General features: G+C 35.7%; 1 protein-coding gene across 1 annotated transcript; it reads right to left on the minus strand.

Moving 5' to 3' along the window:
• Nucleotides 1–9,036: 9,036 nt before the first annotated feature.
• On the minus strand, nucleotides 9,037–9,691 carry LOC132617441 (pectinesterase inhibitor-like). The gene has a single exon (XM_060332443.1). It carries the CDS (start codon nucleotides 9,655–9,657, stop codon nucleotides 9,127–9,129), a length of 531 nt encoding a protein of 176 aa, XP_060188426.1. The 5' UTR covers nucleotides 9,658–9,691; the 3' UTR covers nucleotides 9,037–9,126.
• Nucleotides 9,692–10,424: the final 733 nt, after the last annotated feature.

Consider the following 10,424-nt stretch of genomic DNA (forward strand, 5'->3'; position numbering starts at 1 on the left):
TGCTCGAACGCCATTTTCGTTTGATGGCTCGGTGACATTAGCTTGAAGTTCTTTACGAATACTTAAACTTGTTCATTAATAATTAATCAAAAGTTAGTCAAAATGGCAGCATTCATACAAAAAAAAAAAGCTTAATTAAATTGCATCATTCATAACCTTGAGTAGATGAAAATACTTAACATACTAATATTCTTCAAAATAACAACATAATCATAAATTAAACTTAAAACTAAAATCACAACATTCTTTATCATCATCAGAGTACAAGTCCTCAATATCGTCCTCAGAAAAACATTAGCGGTTTCTTAAGACACATCTTTTTTCAGTAGCAATTAGTTCTCTACAGGTTGATGATGCTTGTTCTTCGGCCAACTTTAGCATGTAAAATCTACATCGTCTTGCCAACATTCTGTTGTTTTCTTTTCTAATCCTTTGCACGGTAAGCTCGCAAGTTTCTGGACCTACTTGAGGCATGGTTAAGGAGTACCTTGTTGGGATTGGAGCGTTGAGATTTTCCAAGTCACGAACAAGACGTTCTGATTCGGCAAGCCGATGTGACCATTCTCGGCGTAAACCACAATAATATTCCCGCGTATCTGAATATTTCACACTGCAGAAATCATCATTACGCTCTATAAGAAGGTGGGGATTTAGGTCATATAGTTTGAAATCACTGGTATCGCTCTAAAAACTGCTATGATTTGAACTCTCATCATCACTGCTATTTGGTTCTTTTGGAAGGAGTAAAAACCAAGCTGAGTTTCTACTACTCGACATTGAATATGGTGTAGTCTAATAACAAAAGAAAGGGCTACTTATATAGTTGCAAACCCTCAAGTACCCTCGGGGGGGGGGGGGGGGGGGTCTTTATGACCCTACCTACTTAACTTATTGTAAGAAAAATATTAATCTTCATCGGACATTTCACAGTCCGAATCCCACTTGGACCTAAATCTTGTGCTACCATGTATACCATATTCTACCCTATGGTAACGTATTTGCATCCGATTGTTCTCTTCGCGAAAACGATTAAGATCCAAATTAAACTCTTGTGGAGTTCCACAAGGCATTGACATAACATGTTTTTTGGGCGTTTAAGCCCTACTGACGCTAACTTGTGCTCCAGTGCTGCAGCCTCCCTAACACGCCAATCCCACTCCTCTCTCATTTTGATTATTGTATTCTAGATTGAATCTATCGTTAGGGTTATTGGAGTAATGAAAATCATCATCATCTAGTTCCCAGGTCCTACCCATTGCTTCAAATATATTTGCTGGAGTGAACGATATAACACGACTAATATCTCTAAATTGGTCAAAAAATGACATAGTAACTCAATTTTGTGTGGAATGTTGTGTGGTTGGTAACAACTATTCGTCAAATTATGTTATATAAAGTTTGATTCGAATCATGACGTTTTGTTGTTTGACAGTTGAGGTGACGATATGCTGCAGCGGTATAGCGCAGTAAAATATTGTGTTATACCAGTATAACGCATTAAATTACTGCGCTATTCTGCTGGGACCTGACATAACGCAGTTATTTCATGCGTTATGCAACACTCCGTACTTAATTTGATTTGACATAACACTGCAAGACACTGTAATTGCATGCATGCGTTGGTTCTATATTCAAACTTCAAATCCTATTAATACCGAGTTCGTATAAGGCAAAAATAGCAAAAAATTCGAAGTTTCATCTAGTTTTTGCATTTTGTATTCCTCCTAAATTATTCAAAATATGGCAGATGTTCCAAGAACTAGGGTTTCTTTATTCTGCGACGGACAAAATATATTCGAGGAAAATAATTTGCGCTATGATTCTTCCCCAAAATACCATGTTAAGTTTCCACTTGACTTAAAATTCTCAAAGCTACTCCAAGCCTTGTATAATAGACTATAAGTTAGTAGAAGGGATTTGGATCCAAATATAATTGGAAAATATCCAATGTCATTTACGCCGCAAGGTGTAACTAGTTATGGACAGTGGTACATTCAAGACAATGATTCTTTGACCGATTATTTGAAGGCGCCTTATGATTATAGGCAATGCATAACTTTAAACGTCCTTGAAATGTATATAGAGAAGGTCCCCATTAATCGACTTGAATTCATGGCTAGGGCTCCTCGGGAAGCCCGAAATAGACCTCGTCGGGAAGCCCCGTCTATAATTCAGGCCGAAGTTACTCAAGCGGAACCTACTTATCAACACAATTACCCTGACATGAGTACCTATGAAAGCATTTTTACTAGGCAAATGCCTCTGGATAGTTTAAGTCAGCAATTTGACGGGCAGTGGTAAATATTCATTTTTTACATTATTATTATTATTATTATTATTATTATTATTATTATTATTATTATTATTATTATTATTATTATTATTATTATTATTATTATTATGTGTAGTGGCACTTGAATGCTACTAATGATGTCGATTATATTATTTAGGGGTTATACACCTCATATGGATCATATCGGACGGTCTCCTCAATCGGGATGGATGAATCAGGTTGGAACATCCTCAGCCTATCCAACAACTCAAAGCGATGGCCCTTCCTCAAGTTTCGGTGCAGTTGATTACTATCGGTACGTCTATTTTTTCTTAACATCAATAGTGTTATTTGATGTGTAGTAGTTAAAACACCCTAATTTATTATGTAGGGAGAATGCGGTGGTTGCACCAAATTATAGGCAAAGGCCTGCTATGGATGGTCCGGATTATCCGAATTATATAGTGACATCATCCAGCGATAGTGAGGAGATACCTAATGCGGAGGAAAGTGACGATGAGCAAAGTGTTGGAACTAATCCTCAACATCAAGTAGAACTGTTGCAAGACATGATGAACAGTCCGACACACGAGGAGGAACTGAATTCACAGCAACCATTTGAACAGCAAGAGTCGACTCCGGTTCAGCCGCAAAGCCAATTTCAACAGCAAGAGTCGACCGCGACTCAGTGGCATTCCGATGAGATCCCCTATCTTGATCATCTTCAAGATCGCCCAGATGCCTTTGTCTTTACTGGGGATGATGATCATATTCAGCGAAGTTTGTGGAAAGAGCCAGTGTATCTTTTAAAACAAAAGGCTCATATTAAAAAAGGGATGATTGTCAGCTCGAAAAAATCATTGCAAAGGGCTGTTAAGATTTATTGTATCCAGGGGATGAGGGAGTTTAAAGTTGACGATTCCACACGAAAACTTTGGCGATTAGTCTGCAAGCGAAAATATCAAGGCTGCGAATGGATGCTCCGTGGTAAGGAACTGCTGAAAAGATGTGGACTATTTCAAAGTTCTACACAAAGCACACTTGTGATATGGTGACCTCCCAGATGATCATTGCAATCTAGATACTAATTTGATTGTGCGTGTATTAGTTGGCGACATTAGAGAAAACCCAAGGTATCCCCTTCGCCTAAGGTTATTTTATTGTTGGTGTTAATATAATGTTCCTCGTTGTTATATGCTGATATTTCAACTTTTTCAGGTTCCCTATTAAAGATTGTATTAGAGCCGTCCTAAAAGTATATAGCAAAATTGTTACTAGGAGGAAGGCGTATCTTGGGCGTAGGCGTGCACATGAGATAGTCTTCAGCAATTGGGAGGGCTCTTTCAAGACGTTGCCGAGATACATGGCGGCTCTACAACACTTCAATCATGGTACTGTTGTTTAATGGAAGCTCAAATCGAAGCCTGGTGTGCCCAGTAATATTTTTGATTTTGTGTTTTGGGCCTTCAAACCATGCATTGATGGTTTTGCTCATTGTCGGCCTGTAATATCAATAGATGGAACACATGTGTACGGGAAGTATGACATAAAGCTGCTAATAGCAGCTGGAATGGATGCAAATGGAGCTATATTCCCTCTAGCTTTTGCAATTGCAGCTAATGAGAGTATTAGTACGTGGGGTATGTTTTTGGACTACTTAAGGCAACACGTTATTAAGGATAGCATGGGAATATGTGTGATATCAGACAGACATGCTGGCATATTGCACAATATGTTCAATTTGCAGGGGTGGCAGCCACCCTTTGCCTACCATCGTTATTGTTTAAGGCATTTGAAGGCAAACTTCCAAAAGGCATATCGAATCCCAGCACTTTGCAATTGGATGTCGGTGGCTGAAACAGAGCATCAGGAGAAGAAGTTTAACCTGCAGATGGACATTATTAGGCGGGCGAATGAGGAAGCCTTCCACTGGTTGAATGCAATTGATAAAGACAAATGGATATTACACCAGGATGAAGGTAGGCGATGGGGTATGCTGACAACAAACAACTTTGAGTCATTCAATGGCTTGTTGAAATCTGCACGGGGACTACCCGTCACCGCAATGGTGAGAATGACATTTAAGAAGATTGTGGAGCGGTTCGTCAGTAGATCAAAAAAGGCCAAAGAACATGCAACAGCAGGTCTAAGATGGATGCCAAAACCGTCAAAACTGTTCGAGTACCACAAATATAAGGCTCAGAAACATAACCGGATGGAGTACAACTCTGCAGAGCGCATATTTGAACTCACAACAAGTGTGCACCAAGGTAAAGGAGGTAATGTCCACACAATTTGTGAGGTTCTAAGAACATGCACATGCGGCAAGTGGCAATCATATCACATGCCATGTTCTCATGCCTTCAAGTGTTTTATCGCAATGGGAAAGAACGCCTCCCCGTACATGGTTGAGGAATATACAGTTGAAAATTATGCAAGAACGTATGCTGGAAGGTTCTACCCACTTGGTAATGAGAGTTATTGGCCACCGGATCTATTTTCAATGGTTGCAAATAAAGCATTTATCAGTAAATTCAGAAAGAATGCATACTCACGTATTCATAATGAAATGGATGTTCCACTGGGGAGATACACTCGAAAATTCTCATTTTGCAATTATGTTGGTCATGATAAGCGCAAGTGTCCCTTACGGCATGGTGGTCAAACTACATCTCGCGGTGGAAGTACTTCTCGTGGTGGAGGAAACTTTCGTGGTGGAAGTACCTCTAGTGGTAGTGGCACATCTCGCGGTGGTGGCGGAAGATCAACTCAAGGGCATTAATTGATGAATGTTTTTTATGTTTTTTTCTTACTTTGATGATTGTATTTTAAAAAGTTTGGGTTTCTTATTAATGAACAAGTTTAAGTATTTTCATCTACTCAAGGTTATGAATGATGCAATTTAATTAAGTTTTTTTTTTTTTGTATGAATGCTGCCATTTTGACTAACTTTTGATTAATTATTAATGAACAAGTTTAAGTATTCGTAAAGAACTTCAAGCTAATATCACCGAGCCTTCAAACGAAAATGGCGTTCGAGCACTTTTCAACCACTAAAACGGCCATCCGAACTTTTATGTATCCTTGATGTATTGATCCTACCTTATTAATTGCACAAAAATAAGTAGGGTTCTATATAAAATATTGAAGTTTTGGGGTCCCGAAGCATGATTAATCTATGGTCAAAGTACGTTAAAAAGTGTAATGGAAGAAGGGTTAACCAAAAGGGCCGAAAAAAAAAGGAGGGACACTATAGCGCAGTAAATTACTGCGCTATAGCAGTTAACGGAGCCGTCCCCGTTAACTACTGCGCTAAAGGTAGTTTGGTAACATTTGTTTTTTTGTTGGGGTATTTTGGTTCAAAATTTTTTTTTTTTTTTTTGGAGCATTTTGGTTCCGGACTCAAAGATCATCAACATGGACATGTCTCAAATCCCTCAACTGAGGATCAAAACAAGGAGGATAAATCAACTATGCAGTTGATAATCATGTTACTTCTACAGCTAAGTTGCAGCTTACTGGGAGAAAATACATCAGATACACAAGAATTAAGCAACAGGAAGCCTAGCTTAGTCTTTTTTTAAAAGCAGTTGTGCAGTATACACAGTGCAATTTTCTCATTATAGTTAGTTCAAATTACAGACATCATTTTGTAAGGATACTATTTTACTTTGCTGTTTTTATTAATAAAGGAAAACTCTAACAGGCTCCAACAGCCTATTAGAGTAAATTTGCTTTTAAAAAAAATTACAATTATGGCCACCCAAAAAACAATTAGCTATTAATTGTAGCCCATTTTAAAGCGTAAGAACAAGTTACTCGTTTCAATCGTGACCCATTTAACACATGAAATTAGTTGACAATTCAATTTTAGCCGTTTTGAAAGTAATTGCAATTAAACCTCTAAATTATAAAATTGAGACATAATTGATCATTTATTTAATTAATGAAATCTCTTGATTTATCGAAGTAAAATACCTATCGATTGATCATCAATAGCATTTAAATAATTATTTTCACTATTTTGCATTATAATCTTGATGAATATGTTTCAAAATTATAGAAAATATACAATATACAGAGGATGATATATAATAATATACTTGATGATATTTTGCCAATTGAAATGGAAAAATGTCACTCAAATAATTTGGTAAAATCATTTTTGACTTGTAAAAATGTAAATTTCACTCTGATTGTGACCCAAGAGCTTTGAATAGTTAAATAAAATTATTAAAGGGCAAAAATTAGGTGGTCAACAATTTTACCGTCAATCTGTCCACAACTACCACCACCACCAACCACCTATGCCATCACAACCACCACTGGCAACCACCATCGCTGCCAACCACTACTGCCAGTCGCTATCAAATCTACCACTCCATCATTATAATTATATCCGCAACCACCACTTCTGTCACCACCACCACCACCAATGTCGCCGCCACTACACTATCAACCATTACCACCTCTGCGAATAATCCTTACTACCAACCACCTCTACCATCATAACTAGCGCTACCTCCAACTACCACCAACACCATCGTCAACCACCACCACAAACACCAAACATCAATCAACTCCGCCATCGCAACAACCACCACCAACACTGCCAAATACTAACATCAACCAACTCCACCATCACTACCAACCGCCATCATCTCTCCAGTCATTACAACACCAACTATCACCACCACTACTAGATACATGTTCTATTTTTTTCATCAAATAATAATTTTATTTTATCAAAATTTATATTTTTTCTACTAAATAATTACTTTTTCTTTAGTGAATTGTATATTTATTATGTTTAAAATAAAATTATTATGCATATTCAGATGTTAAAAAACAAACAATCCTAATCATTTAATGCTTAGATCTAGAAACAACATCTAAATCATTCAGATCTTGAAAAACAAACAGTCCTAATCATTAATGCTTAGATCTAGAAACAACATCTTAATCATTCAGATGTGCATTTAGATTCAGAACGAGTCTCCAATATCTAAATCACCATTATTTTTCATTTCGTCTCTCAAAATATCTTTAAATTTGTGAAGATATATGTTTTTCAATCAAACGATGTATTTAAAAAATCACGTCTAAAATATTCTAGAAATTTTGAAAAACCATAATTGAAACTTGGGATGAGATGATAATTTTGTGAAACTCTAATAAGTTAACTTATAAACACGTATAACCATTACCCCTTAATATATTCTCTAAACATTACCCCTTAATCTCAAATTAGCTGTCGTGGTTTCGAAAAATAGTTGGCTCAAATTATTTGTTATTTTAAAAGTTCAAGACAAAATTAATTATTTTTTCTCATTTTAAACTTAATAGTAATTGTTCTTGAATAACACCCTTTTCAGTGGCGAAACTAAAACAATTGAAATGAAACATCAATTTCTTATGCATAATACATAAATAGATTTACAAAAAGAAAATATTGAATTAGCTTAATCAATAAATGAAACAAAAGCAATGGTACATGATGTTACTGTTGTTTTTTCTCTCTTTTTCTTTTCAAAGCAACAACTGCCGCCGATTAATTGAAATTTTATTACAGGTAACATTCTTTGCCTTCTCGTTAACAAAGGAGCCAATCCCACTGCTGAGGGGATTAACATTAAGCACAATACCACATCATTAAAGAGGTACCCTTAGGCTTTTATTTTGACCATAGAGCAAATGTAAGTAGACCAATAAACACCTGATAAAAAAAATGCTATCAAGACTATATGCCAACAGAATGACACCAACAAAAGATGCAGCATTATGAAAAATGAATTAATGTATACCAATGTAGTCAAAGAGCTTCCATAGCACTCTCTACTTTCTCTTCCTTCTTCTCTCATTCTTGCTCTCTATCTAGATGATACCTTAGGCTACAATTCATCATGCATTTATAATAGAACACAAATCATATGAAAAAGGTGAACGGATGGTTTCAAGGGAAGAAAAAGAGTAAGGATTAAAACTGAATAAATAGTGACAGATGTAAGAGTTCTTACCCTCTATCTAATTAATTTTAGTGTAATAAAGCGTATCCATTTAATAATATTTTTTTAATATTTAAGGAAATAAAATAATCAACTAATTTTTAATGGGCATTTTAGTAAATTAACATTAGGCTTAAAAGCTTCCTACTTTTAGTATGGTGATATAATATGATGATTGACTATGGTATTTCCTAAGTAAATACCATGTACTGTGCGATTTTTATGTGAAATAAAATTATGTTTCTGCGCATACATTGTTGCTGAATTATAGTCAGGTCATGCAACATTCTCTTTTGAAAGATAAAGGCTTTGGTCCAATATATGACAACTTTATTGAGAAGGAAAAGTGTGGCTCTCATTTATGGATACAAGCACTTCTTGTAAAAAGAAATTCATACTTAACAATGAATTCGACTCGTTTCAATAGATAATCGATTCTCTACTTTCTTCCGTTAATTTCTTAAATGTCATTTAAATCAATGAAATTACTTAGTAAAATCACTTGCGTATTTTTTGGGGCACCGAAAAATTGTGACATGGGCATTCCATTTAATTTATAAGCACAACTTAATAATCATGCAGTGTGGTCATTTTTTTATATAAACCAACCCGTTTATATTGAGCCCAATCTCAAAAAGAATATTGAAAAATAGATTATTCCCGTGAGACCAGAATTATCAAATTTTTTTAGCGAATTTATACCACTAGACATAGTGTCTAATGGCCGTTATAAAAACAAATGCAAGTGCTTGAAATAAATTTAAAAAGGGAAACATAACTTTATATTTAAAACTTTCATATTCAAGTCGATAATAATGTCTTACATAATCTGTTAATTTATATGTATCATCATCCGTTCAATAGTTTGCTAATAACCAAAATACTTTCCATAAGTCCTCGAAGCTTGTCATTAGCATCCTTGAGTTGGGGCACTTCAGCGGGTGGTCCTGAAAATTTATCATCACACTTAGAAGGATCACTTAGAGCAGCGGAAGCATGAGTATTGATACCATTATAGTCTTTAGACATGAATAAGTCTGGCAATTTTTTAAGATTATCAATAGCGTCGTTATAACTCGTACAACAAAAGGAGTATCGTGACTTTAATTCTGGATCTGTCGCCTCGTCAAGCAATTTTTCAACAAGATCACGCACAGATTGCGCGTTCTTTTGTGATAAGTCCATTGAGATCATCATAAGACCTTTAAGATTTGCACCTTTGGATCGAGGATCGCCTTTTAAAGCGGATAAACATATATCCTTGTGTTGTGTTTTCGAACAGACGTCATCTATCAAATCGGCTTTCACACTTGTTAATATGAAGCAGATTAATAGTAGAGAAACTATCAGAAATGAGGTAGAGTTATACGAGAGTGCCATTTTGAATGATCAAATGTTTTTGTTTCATAACTTGTGTTGTGATAAGCACTTTATATAGTTGTGTCGTTCAATTGATGATCATGTTGAGATAGCTATGTAATTAAAGCATGCAAGGCTTTGTGGAAAAAAACATTTAAGTTTACTCTACTTATATTTAATTTGACAAGATTTTACTAGCCTCTTGCTTCATGTAGATTGGTAGTAATTTAATATTGTAATCAAACTGCAGATTTTAACCATCTCCATAGTAGATATCAACAATAGATCTATAAATTTACTTACACTTTCCGTCTAAAACGACTGGAAAAATTAACTATTGCTTGGCATTAGTCAAACAATCCACATATACATACTCAAGTTTTTGTGGTAATTGAGCGGATTGGATCAAATTTAGACGGGTCGAATACAAGGTTGGATTATAACCCATCCATATTAATACAAGTCAAAAATGAATCATTTTTTTTTTGCGCGGATCGCCCTTCTTTTGGGGTGATCTTTAAATTTTGCCCCTCATATTTGTGGTCTTTAAGTTTTGCCCTTCGCTTGAAAAGGTGGCGAATACCTGAGGTTCTAGGTTCGAACCCCCGCTCAGACATAAAATAAAAAAATAATTTTGCAAGGCAAGGCTAGGGAGCGTGTATGCCGGATCCGGCATACACGCCTTAAGGAAAAACTAAAATTATATCGGATCTGGCATAACTAAAAGTCTACCCAATAAGGCAGACTTTTCCTTAAAGTATAGTTTAGTTATGCCTTATGGGACAAAC

Source organism: Lycium barbarum, chromosome 11 (assembly GCF_019175385.1).
Source record: "Lycium barbarum isolate Lr01 chromosome 11, ASM1917538v2, whole genome shotgun sequence".
NCBI lineage: Eukaryota > Viridiplantae > Streptophyta > Magnoliopsida > Solanales > Solanaceae > Lycium > Lycium barbarum.